The following is a 17,734-nucleotide window of genomic DNA, read 5'->3' as shown; positions in this document are numbered from 1 at the left end:
AAATGATAACTCGACACCCTATACATGGGTACCCGAGCGCGGCCGCCTGAGTTCCAGTCTTGTTTCCGCCGTCGCCGATTTCAGACCTGAATCCCGACGAAAAGGCCGTATCTTCAGACTCGTTGCTGCTCGGGTGCTTCGGGGTGCCGACGTCATGAACAAACACCACGTGAACGTTCCGACGTAGAGTGGGACCGTGCGGTGATCCAGGGACCCAAGGGGGGTCTAAGCACACTTGCCATAATAAAGTTTCTCTCTCTTTCGGGTCATCGATAAAATCAATCGCTGACAAAGCGCCGTCTTGAGATTCGCGGTGTTTTAGAGCGCGCGCTGTGCACGCGGATGCTCGAAAACGAAATTTTTGTTGTTTAATTAGAAGCCAGATGACGCTGCGTGGTCGTAAGCAACGCGCAAGGCTTTGAAGTCGAGCGGCGAAGACATCGTTAAAGTGCAATGAGCGCGGTACCTCGTCTTCGTGGCGCGTTAAAAAAAAAAAAAAGCCGCCTCGCGGGGGAAAAAAAAAACAGAACTATATTGGAAACAAAACTTCGGTTCTCTGACTATAAGCTAGACCCACAGCGTAGTCGTAAGCAACACAGAAGATTCCGAAATCGAAGCGCGAAATCAACGTTAGCGGACTAACGATGTTCAATGGAAGGAGATGCAAGGTTCCACTCTCGTCCATGTTTATAGGTTCTGCTGTGGCCTTGCTACGTTGAGATTGACCGTGCGTCTCGCCAGGACGTCTTTGCTATATCTGCATGTCCTTTCATGCAGTTCGTGTTGTGTAGGTTGTGTACTGTGATCTTGTGCTTAACGTTGTCAAATGCCCCCAGCAGTTCGTATTGTGTAGGTTGTTAACTACGATCTTGTGCTTAACATTGTCAAATGCCCCAGCAGTTCGTGTTGTGTCTTGTGCTTAACATTGTCAAATGCCCCCTTGATATCTAGTGCTAGTATACTCCGGGATATTACAATGGCCGAGATGACGGTGGAAGAATGAAATAAATATGGCTTAGCAAGACGCTCAACTGGGCTAGTCGGTAAAGATTGATGGTGACACACAGCGCAAAATACGAGGAACCAGAGTAAGACGGACACAGGACAAACGCTCACTCGCAACTAAAGCTTTATTTGCTAAAACCTTCCTATACCTATATGAAGGAAACATGCAGAAAGATACACCACAAAACACAAAAACCAAAACTAAGAACACCTTTGAAAATGCGCACGACAATAAAGCGTCTTTAGCGCTGTGTGTCACCATGAAATAAAAAAGGGGCACTTTGACGATCTAAACTGCGCGAGGAGAAAGCCTTGCCACGCAAGTTTGGCTGCACGGTCGTAGGCACCCACGAGGCGGCTACGGAGAAAATTGGATTGGCTAGTCATGACCCATGACTATCTAGTCATGACTAAGTAATCATTGGTTAATGGCTAATTAGTTGATGACTAGTTAGTTATGACTAATTAGTTTATGCCTAATTAGTAATGGATGGTTATTACTAACTAGTCATGACTGGTTAACAACTAGTCATGACTACCCAGACATGACTAGCTAGTCATCAATGCGACTTCATGTTCCTCCTGTACGGAGCATCCGCTGCAACTGACGTGTTCAGAAAGTGCCAGCAGGAGGCGTGACCCGGTCAACCAATCACCGTGCGATATGCTCCACCCCCTCTCCCCGCCCCTCGACCGAGTGGCGTCCACGGTTTCCTCTTGCCACTCATCGCCTCTCAACCTCTCTCCCCTGTCCCCTTCTGCTCTGTCCTGAAAGTGGAGAGGGTCGTTTCTCTCTCCGCTACTACTCTCGCCAACCGAGGCTACGGACACCAACGACGGAGTTTTGCTATAGTAGGCGCTCTCATGCTAACGCATTAGAATCACGAGTGTGTGTACGCTTGTTCCGTTCGTCCGCATCTTTGCGCAGCGTTTACGCTGGACCCATTGTAGCTCCTTAAGCATGGAATAAATACTCCTGCGTGAGAAAGTAAGCAAAAGGACAGGCGCAGAGACGACAGCTGGAAGCGCTTTATGAGCTGCACTAGAGTGCACAGCCAGCAAGAAGAGACCTCCGAGGTCATCGCCGCCGTCTGCCCGATGGCTTGGGCGTGGTGACGTTGTAGCTCTCTTCCACCGCGTCGTTGAGCCCCGTGAAGCGCTGGAAGGACTGGTGCTCCGGGTAGTCCCTCTTCACCTGCTGGCTGCAGGAGGCCACGTCCCGCTGGACGTCGTACACGGCCCAGAGCAACGAGACCTTCTTGTTCTTCCGGGCGTCCTCGCTTGCTTTTTTAACCTGTGCGGACACGCCGCGGGTCGCAATGCCCGGCATTCATGGACAAACGTTTTGAATATTGCGATATAGCAAGCTACTGCTATGGAAGCATAGAAGGTAATGTTTCATTCTTCCGATGCGGGACATTCAACTTTTTCAATCGCGTGCATCGACCCTTACAAAATAGTTTTGGACAGTCTATAGAGAGTCTATAGAGTTCTGTATATGAAGTCTATAGGCAATACAAATGTCATAGACAGTCTATAGAAAATCTATAGATTTATGGCCATAGACTTAGTAGACTTTTGTCTATAGACAGTCTATAGACTATGAATAGACAAAAAGAAATATCTATAAGAAGTCAGTAGAGTCAATAAGAAGTCTAGAGACCATTTTTATAAGGGGAGCAGTTAAGACTGCCATAGAAAACCAAAGGGGGATGTTTTTGAAGATAGCAGAAACGTAGAAACGTTGGTGTCGGAAAAATGCAGGCCTAGAGGGGAAACTTGAACTCCGCCTGAAGACAAAAAAGTTTTAGACAGTCTATAGAGTTCTGTCTATAAAAGTCTATAGAGTGTCTATAGACAAAAGTCTATAAGAAATACAAATGTCATAGACAGTCTATAGATAATCTATAGATTTATGGCCATACATTTTTAGTAGACTTTTGTCTATAGACTATGAATAGACAAAAAGCAATATCTATAGGAACTCAGTAGAGTCAATAAGATGTCTATAAACTGTCTATAGACTTTTTTATAAGGGGAGCAGTTAAGACTGCCATGGACAACCAAAGAAGGACATTAAACGTTGGTGTCAAAAAAATACAGGCCTAGTGAGGAAACTTGAACTCCGCCTGAAGGGTATGACGCGATAGCGTAGTGGGTTAATTCCCAAATACGCAGAAGGTCATTCTTTGTTTTACGTTCGTTGACACCTGGGAGTCCCGATGTCCCTCCTCACAGTGGTGCAGCGGTTAAGCGATGCTCCACAGCAGCCCTGCGATGGGTTGCTTCCAGCGGTGAGCCTTGTGCGGCCTAGGTAACCTTCCTCGAATGTCCAGTCATTAAAGGGCAACTGAAGCGGTTTTAAAATTCGATGAGTTTAAGGTTGCCGAATGTGCGAAATGTGCAGGTAAAGCCTGCAAAATCGTTTTGCTCTAGCATTTGAAACGGTGGAGTAATCGCCGAATAAAGTCGTCGTCGGCGTTCAGGCTTCTCTGAAGTGCACAGCGACGGGCAGAGTCCCCGATAATGACGTCACATATGAGGGCACTACGTTTTCAGCGAAGAAACGGTTGTTCCATAGAAGAAAACCGACTCCGTCGAAGGTAAAGCCCACGATGCATTGTTTGGCGCCACCTGACGACGCACCGCAGCATGCAGGCGTAAGCAGCGCACATCTGTAATTTCGTCAACAATGACGTCACTGCCGAGTTTCCTCGCACTCCTCCAACGTAGTGAGGAGAAGCCTAAACATCGTTGAGGTTTTAATCGACGATTATGACACCATTTTAAATGCCAGTGCAAAAATACTTTGCATGGAATTATCTAGAAGCTTGATAGATTCGAAATCTCGAATAACCTCGAATTCTCAAAAAAAAAGTTTCAGCTTCCCTTTAACTGCCCCCTGTCACGGTGGGCAGTTTGCTCTCTTTCCGCTGGGCAGGTTGTGATGACGCAGCAAGGTCACGTGACGTAAGCAGCCCACCTGCCTCCTAGGTGGCTCTCTGGGGACCACCTGCCATGGTTTTTCGCTCAAAACCCCGACAACGTCGACACCGAATTTTCTGGAGAACGCAGCCTTTAACTTGACCGCGTTAAAAAACTGCGTTCACAAACTCTTTTCCGCTGAAAAATGCTTTTGTCCAGAACTGTTGGGTACGAGCCCCGGAATGGTGACGCGCACAGAACCTGGTTTCATCTGACGGTTTTGACATCACTTTCACGCGCCAATTATTATTTCGATTGAAAGCAAATATTTTTTTTAACCTAAATAGCATGTCCAGGCATCAAGAAGGCCAAGTTTTTAGTTTACCAACGGAACACCCGTGTGCCTTTCTTACACGCGCGTGTAAAAAAGAAACACGGCTGTTCCGTTGGTAAACAAAAAACTTGGCATGTACAAAATTTGCCATAAACTGCCAAAATAGTGTTAAACTGCAGTATTAAAGTACGCGGATTTGTAAAGATAAGCACCTAGGCATCGTGTAATCATTTCCTTTAGAGCTGCATGCGACCCAAAGAATAGGAAAAAAATTGAGATTAGTAGAGGGGGCATGTTACCCCGCTCACTGTTCTGAAAAATAATAGTGCGAAAGCCCTGTTAACTCCCTTACGAGAAAAGACCACGGCGGTGGCGTGCGTACGTGCGTTTGTGCGCGTGTGTGTGTGTTTGTGTGTGCGTCTGTGTGTGTGCGTTTGTGTGTGTGCGCGCGTTTGTGTATGTGCGCGCGCGTTTGTGTGTGTGTGCGTGTGCGCGCGCGTTTGTGTGCGTGTGCGCGCGTTTGTGTGTGTGTGCGTTTCTCTCTCTCTCTCTCTCTGTGTGTGTGTGTGTGTGTGTGTGTGTGTGTGTGTGTGTGTGTGTGTGTGTGTGTGTGTGTGTGTGTGTGTGTGTGTGTGTGTGTGTGTGTGTGTGTGTGTGTGTGTGTGTGTGTGTGTGTGTGTGTGTGTGTGTGTGTGTGTGTGTGTGTGTGTGTGTGTGTGTGCGTTTGTGTGTGTGTGCGCGCACACGCGTGTCCTAACGCTCACATACACTCAGACTCACATTCACTCACTCGCACTCACATCCAAAAGTGTGAGTGGGAGTGTGGCGAAATGAGTGCAGCTATACGTGAGTGTGCACCTATATATGGCTCTCTCGCAGGGGCTTCCTCATCGCCAGGGAAGGAATACGTTTTTATATCAGGTGTCCATGGCTGCCTGTATGACGTTGCCAAGGATTAAAAGAGTACCTTTGCAGCGGTGACGTTCTTCGTCTCGAATGCCAGGAAGATGCCACCGTTGCTCTGCCTGTAGAACGCGCTGGTCTTGAGATAATCGTCACCGCCCGTGTCGATGTCGCTGTACTTGGCGTTGCACACGTCAGTGAACTCGCCTATGGGGGACCGTAGAAGAGCGCCGTCAAGCGCAGGTTTATGTAATAATAATCGTTATCCTTGTCAGTATGTACGACCATCATGTCCCACATGATGGCAGGGCCCACAATTAAAAGCTGTCCACTGAAAGCTTGGCAAAGCCCTGGACCCCTTACATTCTGGCTTTAGCGCAGGAGGTCGAGATAAACATTGTTCATTACAATGAAGAAAAGACGAAAACATGACATAAATAGGCATAAAATAGCATTTCAAGGGGTAAACTACACCATCACAAGAAGCTACAAAAATAAAGCAGATCCAGTCATGGACATGTGTTAGATCAAAGGAGAGGTCAGAAAGCAGAAAACGCCACAAATTGTGCGTTTAAGGAAAAAAAGCCAGCGATAAGAGAAAAAGAGGTTATATGCGCGACAGAAACTATTCCGCAAAACTTCTTGTGTGATTTGGTTTGGTTTGTTGGGGTTTAACGTCCCGAAGCAACTCATGCTATGAGGGACGCCGTAGTGGAGGGCTCCGGAAATTTCGACCACCTGGGGTTCTTTAACGTGCACTGACATCGCACAGTACACGGGCCTCTGGAATTTCGCCTTCATCGAAATTCGGCCGCCGCGGCCGGGTCGAACCCGCGTATTTCGGGTCAGCAAACTTTTTGTGTGAGATGTATTCCAAATCATTAATTTTGCTCACGAACTACATTAAGTATTCGTGGCGGTCTATTTTCTAACGTGTAGACTATAGGTAGTTCGATCGATATTTGAGCAGTTTCGAGCCCAACCATATTGACTTTTATTTCACACCGAAAGAGATATGTTTAATTATATAAAGGGCAAGGGGTCGGCCGGAAAGATGGATATCAGGCCTGCTACTCTGCACTGGGAAGAAGAGAATACTTAATTCAGGCTTATCTCGCCTTGTGTTCGGGAACGTGCGCAGTACGTCATTGGACGCAAACTGGACACCCGAAATTAAGCTGGAAATATAAACGTTGTGAAAAATTGGAAAGCACCAAAACAAAGATCACAATGTATACTTTTTAATACCACTACTGACGTAAGAAAAAAAAAACGGGAGAGGCGCTGACATCGTTTTTTTTTTCTGAAGCCGGAAGCTTATAGAGCCCAGACAAGATGGCAGACATTACTCATGCGTGGAGGAAGGTAAGCGTCCGGGAAAGTTTTTGTCACCCTTTTCTAGACGCCCGTTCTTGTTTATGGTTCCATAGATATTTCATAGGAGGCGGTACATGCATTCCTGCACCTACAACTTCGTTTCCGGTGGGTTGCTGAGAGCGCCCGGACAAGACAGCCGCCAGAACCACGCGTCACTTCCGCCATCTTTTTCTCCCAGGCATCGTCACTGGAAGTCTCTCCTGTCTGTTCCTTCCCCTCAAGTTCTTTCTCGTGGTACGTACCGCTTTGCCAAACTGAGCAACAGGTTTTTGCTTCTCAATCGTAGCTTTTACGGCACCCCTAATGACCGAAATGCGTCAGAACTTGAGGACAAGAGTTCACCTTGCACAGATTTAGAGCTTAACCCGTTCGGGCGACATTTTTTGTTTTATAGAAATCAGTTACTTTTTTCATCTAAGTAGTACATTCAGGCCTCAAGAAAGAGAGTTTGTTAGTTTTTGAGCGTGAATGACCAGCGGGTAAGTTTTTACAACGATATGGAGAATTCCGTACAAAGTGTCAGATTCGTTAGAAATAGTAGCATCGAAATGTTCTTATGTGTCAGGTAAGCACCCCAGGAATCGTGGAATTATTTTGTGTTTCAAAGATGCAAATTACGCCCGAAATTGAGCAAAAACAATCAACGTTTTCACTTGCAACCAAATCCGTCTGCACAAAAATGGTGGGCAAAGTGCTAGCTAGCTCACTGTTGAGTGAATTATTATTCACTCTGTTCCCAACATGGCACAAAAAAAACAACTCATTTGTGACAAGAAGGGTTCTCAATTCGACTGGAACAATGAAATCACTGCTAGGTGCACCAGTCTCTCAGAAAAAGCTGTGAGTTTGCTGTATACACAGTTGTGTACAAAGCGCCTGAAAGGGTTAAGGGCTACCATAAATGCTTCGCTACGCGGCTAAAGAAAAACAAAACACCGCTGCCCGGTTACTTTTGGCAAAAACGGTACATAGCTAGTAATGTGATTTTTAATGACAGGAAACCGGTGCCAAACCACGGGAGATGGGCGAACGAATTTCAGCTCTATTCTCCTTTGTGAGCCGGCGAGAAGCATTCAGCAGTCATGGCGTAACAAACAGCTCCACACCGCGACGAATAAACAAACGGAGGCTTCCGAAAAGAATCCATTGTGAAGCAAGCAATGTTGCTTGCGTTGAAATAAACAGGCTTTGGACGGATAATACTTTGGGTTAATCCGCCAGTCACTGGAGTCTAAAGAAACTGCTACAATGATTTGTCTTTTCTTTTTTTTAATCATGCAGTGGATCATGTTTAAACATTTAGAGAAGCGTGATTTATAGGATGTCGATGTATACATGGTCGCTCAGTATTAAAGGAAACACAGGAGCTCGCGGCCGCCGCAATCCGCCAAGCGCTCCCACCGAGAGCAGGCGAGAATAGGCGGGAAAGGCGCATGCCCCAACAAACACGGCCGGCTGCTCTTTCCGCGCATGCGCCTGACGCCGCCCATTTTCGGCCACAGCGCTTCGCGAGGCGGAGTGGCCACGCGCTGCTGTGTTCCTTTTTATATCGAGCGACCCTGCATTGTGTGTTGATATACGAAGAAGGGCATTCACTAGCGGACTATGTGTCATGGCGGGAAAACAGCAGAGGTTCATTTTATGCTGACATTAGGCCTAGAGAGCTTCCGCTGCGGTGAAAGCGCAACTGCCCATCTATGGACAACTCACCGTAGTAGCAGAGCTGGCAGTCGTCCCCGTACTTCGTCGAGTCCTTGAGCCCTCCTTTGGGCAGGTACATGAAGACGGTGAAGGTCACCGACAGGGCTATGTCGAACGACGCACCCTTGAGCTTCTCCACAACTGTCAGCGCGCGTTCCTACAGACAGAATGCAGGGCGGGCAGTCCGATATTAGCCACGCACTGCGCCGACGCTCGCACCACTAGCGCCGCCCTGGCGGCCTATTTGCCGCAAACCCTATAGACAGTACTGCGCGCGAATGCTGCGCCATCAGCGGTAGCGACACGACTACGCGTCGCTACACGTATCACACCCTTCAAGAACGATAAGCGGCATGGCAGTGCTCGAATTTCTGCATGTAACTGCAAACATAGCTCTTCCATACTACACGCTTTTACAGCTTCAGCTCTGATAGCCACTAGGACTGAAGCTTGGGCGAGTTGGTATGCCATTTTCAAGAACAGCGGGAAAGAGACAAGGACTAAGGGAAGGTACACATAGACGGGCGCTGACTTGCAACTAAAGGTTTATTGCTCGGAACGTGGAAATGAATAGACCAGACTACAAACAACAAAAAGAAAACAAAGGGGTGATACACACTTCTCCACGCACACGAAAAAACCAAAATGATACAGCAGCATTACTTCCCTGCAGTTAGAAATTTAATTCTTTTGTTGACAACACTAAGGAGGGACTGCTGATTCACATGTCCCTTAGCCAGGCGATTGGTTTTTCCGTGTGCATGCACAAGTGTGTATCCCCCCAATGTTTTCGTATTGTTGTTTGGAGCTTGTTCTATTTATTTCCACGTTCCGAGCTATAAACCTTTAGTTGCAAGTCAGAGCCTGTATTTGTGTATCTTCCTTTAGGACTTGTCTATTTCGCACTGTTCTTGAAAATCTGATAGCCACCCCCCATCCCCTTATTACATGAGCCACAGGTCATACTAAGATTTCGCTTAATGCTGGGATGTAATGCGCCCCGAGAATGTCTGGAGTTTACGTTCACAACCATATGCGACAAGTGTACAATCTGCATGTCCTTCTAACGAGCCTCTCTCTACGTCTGTCTGCATATGCTCGAACATATGCGTGTCCGTCTTGACAGCCTCACACACCACTGCGCGTTTTTCTTCCGACAATCCTGCCTGGTCTGTAGCAGACCGGTGCATCCGCAAACTCGGCCGAGCAATACCGACATGCTCGCGTCTCTCACCATGCTCGGAGGCTCCCAGGCGTAGGTGGCGTCGCCAGAGTACCTGCTGAGCGGCATAATTTTGCACTGCGAGGGGTCGGGGGCCTGAACCAGGTGAGTCAGCAGAATCAGCAGGTTGACGTTGCTGCGGCAGCAAAGGAAAAGGCGCCACTGGTTCGACCATCTTCCTGACAAGACCTGCTCCAACATTTGTCCGGTGTCAATCAAAGCTGCCACACATCTCACCCATCAAGCCAACACTGACGGTGACGGCAATGGCCGTACCACACACCGTCTCACGCTTCAAAGCGTGCCCATTACCGGGAACTTGGGACATGCACTTCTAGTTCCCTTGGCTGCCACCAAGTGGCGCATGGCTTTGAACATTCTAAAACAGCGCGCTGACATCATCCGTGATGTACGACAGAAAGAGGATGACCGAGTGGCTGCAGAGCAGAACGTGATAGGCCTAGCGGCACTGGCTGGGTGCTGCCCCGAATTGCAGGAGACGTCTAATATTACGCTTTCTCATTAACGCGTTCGACCAGATCTACTGATTTGTGTACTCGCGATTGAATAAAGAGACTCCACCAACGCATGTGCGGAGCGCGCTCTGACGGCGCTTCTCTCCCGACGACGTCAGCGGCCACGTGATATCAGGCCATGAGCACGTGAGCCGCTCTGGTCACGTGATATATGAGAGAGACAGAGAGAGAAAATTTTACTGCCCAGGATTTGTAGATCGTGGGTGACTGTACCTCAGTTTAACCCCCATACAGGGGTGACCTCCAACGCCCAGTTAACAAGATTTCTGTGTCGTCTTTTCCTACTTCAGCAGCAGTTGATTCCAGCTTGACCTCCCATCCCCATAATATGTGGTCTTGGGTTGCATGCCAATTTAGGGATCCTTCTTAGCATCGTGGATACTGCTTTGGTAAGGTGCGCATGCGGAGGCGGATAAGTCCATCTTCTATCCTTGTAGTAAGTTATGTGATGTACGTGGTCAGTGCTTCACCCAGGGGGCCCGAGTCTGTTGCACCGACTATCTGATCAGAAGCGTGCCACTAAGCCTATGAGGGACGCCGTAGTGGAGGGCTCCGGATAATTTCGACCACCTGGGGTTCTTCAGCGTGCATTGACATCGCACCGCACACTGGGCTCTAGAATTTAACCTCCGTCGACATGCGACCGCCGCGGCCGGGACCGTACCCGCGTCTTTCGCGTCAGCAGCCGAGCACCACAACCGCTGAGCCACCGCGGCTGCATAACAGTTAATGAGTCACATGGGTCACCTTTAGGTCAATGTTCTATGGGCCCATCTGCAATGATGGGTCACATAACAAGCGTTATGTGAGCGTCTCCTAGAGTTTACGCATAAAAATTTGGAATAATCTACCAAATGACCTAAAGACTGCCTACAACTTTTCCTTTGGACTAAAAAATTATTACCTTAAAAAGAATGACACACTTTGTGTTCATACTTTTCATTTTTTACTAGTCGTCTTAGATATTTGCCTGATATTATTTGCATATAGCCGAATCCTGATACCTTGATCTATTTATAGATTTACACATTTGCGTCTATTCTAAAAGCGTTTTGTAATTAAAAAGTGTGTACTGAAGTCATTTCATCCTCTTCTAGTGTGTTGTACCCTTGTGATGCTTTGTAGATACTGACCAGCTATTTTCCCCTAGCTTTTTGTGATGCCTTAATTTTTTTCTAAGTTCTACGCGTTTTGTTCGATCTGTGAGTTTTTAGTTTATATAATCTGTAATATATGTGTTTCTTTTGTTGATGCTCTTACAAGTGTTGAGAGTGATGTATAGCCTTCTTTATACTAACTTACTGCCCTTATTTTGGTATACTGTTGCCTGCATGCTTGCATACTTTTTTCTATTGGACCCGGGACTAGCCGTTGGCTATGGGTCCGAGCAGTGTTTGCGTACATTTGTAAAGCAACAAAGACCAATGAATGAATGAATGAATGAATGAATGAATGAATGAATGAATGAATGAATGAATGAATGAACGAACGAATGAATGAATGAATGAATGAACGAATGAACGAACGAACGAATAAATGAATGAATGAATTAATGAATGAATGAATGAATGAATGAATGAATGAATGAATGAATGAATGAATGAATGAATGAATGAGCCATGTGACTCACTGCAATACGTCACGTGAAACTTACGTCGTTAACAGGCCACGAGACCCATACCTTGTCAATGGGTGTTATTACGAACTAACCCCCTTTACCAGGACCCACTTACTAACTTCCTGTCCCACTGCCTGCTGCCGGAGGTCTCACCTGAGGGCCTTGAACTCCGCCACGGCCTTCTCGTCGTTCTTCTCGCTCGCCTTGAGGCCGTGCAGCTTGACGCCCAGGAAGACAGTCTTCAGGATGGTCGTGTTGCTGTCTTGTACAGTGTCCAGCATGGTGTTGATGCGCTGCGAACGGGAAAGGACTTCGTCGTGCTCGTAAGCAAGAAACTTGGAGGACAGTTCAGCCCCGCCTTCAAGGGTACGACGCTGTCTCCGCAGCGGTTCCTCTTGTCCACACAGAAACGGATGCACTGCCTCCCCTTTCACAATCAGAATATGCGGAAGACCACAAGACATCATAAAACACCGCTTTAACCGAGCCGTACAAACTTGCCTGCGTGGCCAAGTGGCACCATGTATGACAGGCAACCCTAGAGTCAAGGGTTCGATTCCCGACTAATTCCTCCGATTTTCGTTCCAGCGGAGTTCACTTACTTCAATACTTACATGTCACAATGAAGTTTTAGTCATGTTGCGACCCTGTAATCAGCACTTTTCTACGTTGGTAGTTGGCTACGCCGCTCCATGTGCGGCGTAGCCAACCTTTAAGGCGGAAGCCTTTAATTTCTCATCGTTGTAAGCAGCAGTTGTCGACAGAAATGTCACGCTTTTCAACTGGTCGAAACGGTCGTGACGTCACAGTGCGCAAATTTCAAACGGGGCCAATTGTACTTTGGCTAGTAACCATGCAACCAATTGAAGGGATCGTACAGTGATGCTCCAAGTAAGTGGGACTGAGCTTAGTTAATTGCTTAATTACCAAAATAGCCTAATTAACTTCTCTAGTCAGGCCATATAAATAAATAAAACCGATTAAGAAATTGGTCGAGCTCAGGAATCGAACCCCGGTCTTCGGCGTGAGAGACGAGCATGCTATCCACTCCGCCATGCCAGCTCGACGCTTTTGAATGAACAAAGGCGCGTCTAGTGAATACGGTGTCTTCGCTCAATCCCATCCTCCTCCCTTCCATTCCAGCGAGGTTTAGGTGTCCACCGAGATATGAGAGACATAGATTTCCTTTCCTCAAAAACCAATTTACCGACGAGCGACGCGTAGAACCGAATGGGCGGTGGCGTTCTATGGACTCCCTGACAGCGTGCAAGAGGCTGTCGCGTTCCACTCTCAACATTCTTAACCACACATCACTGACCACACTTTAGGTCAAAAAAGTGCCCCCCTGAATTTTGACGGGTGTTCACCGAGATAAGTGAGACAGTTACTGCGTAATTTCCTTTCCACAAATTCATCTTCTTCATTACGGCCCTCTTTGTCTTCTTTCACTTCCACTTCCTCCCTTCCTGTACGGTGCGATTCAGGTGTCCACCGAGATGACAGAGAATTACTGCGCCATTTCCTTTCCTCAAAAAAGCGTTGCGTTCAAAGGGCAAGGCATCGCGCCGAACGGCTGGTGGCGTTCCGTGGACTGCCTAGCAGCGCTACAACACGCTGTTGCGTTCCACTCCTAAAGGCGAAGCTTAAGCGTCATTCATTAGCAGTTGATTAGTATTCAGGCATTCATCAATAATTAACAATTAATTAGTGATTGGTCATCACTTAGTAATTAGTACTCAATTATATGTGACGCCACCAGTGCCACAAAAGCAGCGAAAGTGGTGCGGAAAACGCTTCCGCCTCTAAGCACTTTAGACAGTCAAAGTGCCCCTTGAATTTTTCGACCAATCCGGAGTTTTCGGTCACGCCGACTACGACGACGACGAATTTTTTGCCAACGGAAGCCTTACGCTGTTCTGTAGTACCGGCTGATCCTTGCAACCCTATACGCTCCGCACGGAAAAAGCAATGGCACTGATTCGTTAATATAGACCACTATGTGACGTGAACGACCAAGCTTTCGGCGGATGATGTCCAACCGCAATGACAGCGCCTTTACAAGGATTCGGTTCTACTCTGCAAGCATGCGATGGATGTGTGTACCTAATTGACGACCACGAGCTGGAAGAGCTAAGTCCGGGGCTCTCTAGTACCGCAAAATCGTAGGCCACACAGAAGCCTTGGAGAAAAAAAAAGCTTGATTGAATTTTATAAGGGAGATAGTCTATGGGCTAACAGAGAGGCTGTAGATGAGACTAGAGGGTTAAGCCATATGCAGGACATCAACTACGAGCAGTTGAAGAGGTGCAAGCCGCCAGGTTCTACCATTGACGTCAGAATAACAAGGGCTTCACTCAAACAGGTTTGCTATACCAGCGTCGAAGGTATAGCTGCGTTTACATGAATGCGATAGAAGCTTGGCACCAGTCCACTTCTTGAGGGACAGTGAAAGTACATCGAGCAAGAGAGTTAGGACGAGTCACGCCTTTCCTTCTTAAAACCTCCTCTCCCCCCCCCGTCCCCCCCCCCCCCCAAAAAAAAATGTACCAGAGTCTACTTCTGTCGCACTCATGTAAACGCGGCTGATCATGAATGTAAGCGCCAACCGCGTTGTTGTTCACCTGTGTCCACGTTTTCCGCACACGCTACCATGCGCGAGAGGTAATGGGCACAAAGGGTCTAAAACATGTTGCACGCGCATTAAGTTGAAATATCATGAACCAAACGTGCAAGTTGACCCTTGCTGAACCTAATGTGCAGGTTGAAATTAGTTCGAACCTAATGATTAATCCACTGTCTCTCAAAAGTAACGTATATTACAGTTGCATTATACCAGTACTCACCTATCTGACAGACACTGGGAGGCCCACTAAAAGGTCTGAACTTAAACTATAGTAGGATACAACATAAAAACAGCAGTTGCTAACACTGGGCCGCGGTCCGCGGTGTCCTCTATTACTCCACTGGTCAATCGCAACTGTAAACAAAATCAGCTTTCTGACGTTTGACTATGTCAAACAATCCACGTATCAAAGTTCTAGCAATCAATTTTTTTCTTATGATAAGCTTCTTGTTTACGTAACGAGAAACGTTTCAGCAGTGGACTACTTTTCTGTCGTGGATGAATTCTGTGCGCGGAGGCTGAATGTGCGCGGAGGCTGAATGTGCGCGGAGGCTGAATGTGCGCGGAGGCTGTATGTGGGCGGAGCTTCACTGCAGACTTAAGTTGTATCCGGCTATAGTTCGTAGCGATGAAGCTGCTACGAGCGTGAGGCGACGGCTTCCACAAGTGCACTTGCGCTCCTAGCTTGCACTCCACTGCGAACAACTTGTCAGATGGAGTACATAAACACAATAATAAAGTGCATCACGCGGATATGCATTGGCTTCCAATTAGCCCGGTCCTAGTCCAGCCACGCCCAAGCTATATTACAAGGGTTAGTAATAAGGAAGTATTTACTAAGTAATTATGGCTGCGCTCGGGTGGATGCCAATGAGTAATTACTCCCTTATTACAAATCTACTCCACCTTGGGGGATTCCCCTAAACATTTGACCATTCCAATGGTTACCGTAATATAGAATCCCCACCTGACCACCTGGAGTCCCCAGCAGGACTTTCGCTCATTCGGCACCCACTCCGTCACACTGAGAGAATACTGCATATCCAGTTCTGCTCACTGTCTGTCCGTTCGACGTGTTCGACACCATTCGAAGGTGATCGCTTCAGGCCTCGCCCATTCGGATTAAATTGCACCAAGCAAGTTAGGTAGCCGCTTGACTACCCCTTCCTTGCACAGTCATTTTTACTGGAAAGTGAGTGACCGTCATACCGGAAAAAATTTTACTGCTCTTCATCGGATGAGAAGACAGCTATCGCTGTAGCTCACGCCACATTCTATTGTCTGATTTCAAAGACCACCTGTGCTGAGATGATGATGTTGATGGAGGTCCGCCATCATCACCTTCATCAGCCCATCTATGTCCACTGCAGGGCGAAGGGGCCTTTAGGCAGCAGGGGACACCTTGCCCCCACATACACGTACTTCATTTTCTCTCATCCGCCCACCTCAGTCTTTGCAGCCCCTGCCTACATGGTCAGTTCTTTTTCTAAAAATTGGTAAATTGGTTTTTTAAGAAAGGAAATGGCGCAGTATCTGTCTCACATATCTCGGCAGACACCTGAACAGCGCCGTAAGGGAAGGAAGGAAGGTGGGAGTGAAAGAAGAAAGAGAGAAAGAGGTGCCGAAGTGGAGGTCTCCGACCACCTGGGGATCCTTAACGTGCACTGGAATCGAACAGCAAACGGGCGCCTCTTGCGTTTCGCCTCCATCGAAACGCGGCCGCCGCGGTCGGGTTCGAACCCGGGTACTCCGGGTCGGTAGACGAGCGCCTTACCACTAAGCCACCGCGGCGGGTAAAATTTTATGAGAAGCATATTAACGTAGGTTTCGGACCTTCGCGCGACGCCCGGAGGTGGCCACCATTGACCTTCAAGTGACCTTCAAGTAGGTCACGTGACATGACGTCACGTGATGACGTCACACCGGCTGCAGATGGGGCCTCATATCGCGCCGTCGGTCGCCTCCCGGCGGTGGCCACCATTGACCTTGAAGTGAGATCACATGTTGTGACGGCACGTGATGACGTCACACCGGCTGCAGATGGGGCCTCATATCGCGCTGTCGGACGTCGCACGGCGGAGGCCTCCACGCTTCGGTTCGCGCCGTCGCGCGCGACGCGGCGGCGGCGCCACCATCTCCGTTACTTAGCCCCATCCACACTGAGGCAGCTGCTTAACATGCTTCGCATCCACTGGGCTTAACCTTGATAAGCCTCCAATTTTTTTCTTGATCTCTACTTTTTCTCTCTCTCGATCGTTAACTCATGTTTATTCCCTAACGCACGCTACTCATTCTTCCTCCCTTTTAATGTTAGCCCCACCGTCTTCCTATCCATACCTCGCTGCGCTGTCGTTGCGATGCGCAGACTGTCTGCACCATCGCGCAGAGGAAGAGAAGATACACTTTGTTCTCGATCAAGGCTTCCGCACGGAAGCCGAAACGTCTTCGTCTCCATATTAACAACAACCTTTTGGTCGGCGTTCCTTCCATTAAATTCATGAATCTTCTACCTGACCAGACGAGTTTCCGTCAAACGTTCGATTTCAACACTTCATTCTCACGTTCATGATGTTCTTGATCTGTCCCATGTTGGGGTCCGTGGCGACGTCTCCGCGTTCGTAGGTCGCCAGGCCGGCCGTGAGCATTCCGTGGTTGTAGAAGAGGGCCTTCATCTCGGTGGTGGCGGATCCCTTGCCCAGCTCCGAGTTGAGGGTGCTGAGGTAGTACGGGTCGGCGGAGAAACTGAGGCCGTAGTGCTGCAGCTTGACCGTAGCGCTCGGCTCCTTCGGGTAGCCCTCGTAGTCGATCTTCTTGCGGTAGGCCATGGCTTTCTGCAGAGCGGGAGAGGCGGCGCATGGAAGAAGAGCAGATACGTTACTCCTCTGACAGACCAGGGATTAAAACTCTGTATAAAACCACGGTCCTGAACGTCTTGGGGAAAAAATATAAACGGTCACTTCTGCAGCCAAGGTGTCGTTAGAAGTGGGAGAACTCTCACTAGCCTCCCATGTATAGTCAACTTTTCAAGAACTGCGTAGAATTTAATGGACACAGAAGACATTTGCATCCAATTATTGCTGTCAATAAGAATTGCTTCTTAGGTTCTTTTGTTGCGAAAGCAACACTATACTAGTCGCCGAGCATATTTCGCGGAGCCAAGGAGAGTCCATACTGCGCATGCGCGAGGAGCAGTGACGTCACACGGCGCACAACTGGCGTCCTGCCGCCGTCGCTGCGTGGGTGACTGAAAGGTGCCGCGCTCGCCAGTTGCGCATGCGCAGTAGCGGCGCATAGCTAGCGCGCCGGGGCCACCGCCACCGCCGCGCGCTCTCCATCGCCTCTCTCCTCGTTGCTTTCGCAATCCTCCAGGTTTGACCAGAGCTAAACTGCGATTTGACTATATTGACGTTTGCCCGGCAGCAAAAGACGTAATTTTTTTCGTGCACGTTCAAGAGAACACCCAGACATGGCAAATATATCGACAAACGCC

At 48.2% G+C, this 17,734-nt stretch overlaps 1 protein-coding gene across 1 annotated transcript in view; it reads right to left on the bottom strand.

The window, feature by feature from the left end:
* Positions 1 to 2,016: 2,016 nt before the first annotated feature.
* The window catches only part of LOC149366634 (uncharacterized), a 28,891-nt gene continuing 13,173 nt past the window's right edge, over positions 2,017 to 17,734 (bottom strand). The window contains exons 8-13 of the mRNA XM_089571521.1: positions 16,806 to 17,075; positions 11,775 to 11,914; positions 9,480 to 9,603; positions 8,255 to 8,402; positions 5,232 to 5,374; positions 2,017 to 2,299 (exon numbers count right to left, since the gene is read on the bottom strand). Coding sequence (XP_089427647.1) covers positions 2,084 to 2,299; positions 5,232 to 5,374; positions 8,255 to 8,402; positions 9,480 to 9,603; positions 11,775 to 11,914; positions 16,806 to 17,075 — 1,041 coding nt within the window. The 3' untranslated portion in view covers positions 2,017 to 2,083. The remainder of the gene's footprint in view (positions 2,300 to 5,231; positions 5,375 to 8,254; positions 8,403 to 9,479; positions 9,604 to 11,774; positions 11,915 to 16,805; positions 17,076 to 17,734) is intronic.

The sequence above is a fragment of the Amblyomma mixtum genome, chromosome 1 (assembly GCF_055824585.1).
Source record: "Amblyomma mixtum isolate Tamu chromosome 1, ASM5582458v1, whole genome shotgun sequence".
NCBI classification, from domain to species: Eukaryota; Metazoa; Arthropoda; class Arachnida; order Ixodida; family Ixodidae; genus Amblyomma; species Amblyomma mixtum.
The sequence above is the reverse complement of the archived record's forward strand: the minus strand, read 5'-3'. Positions and strand labels throughout refer to the sequence as shown.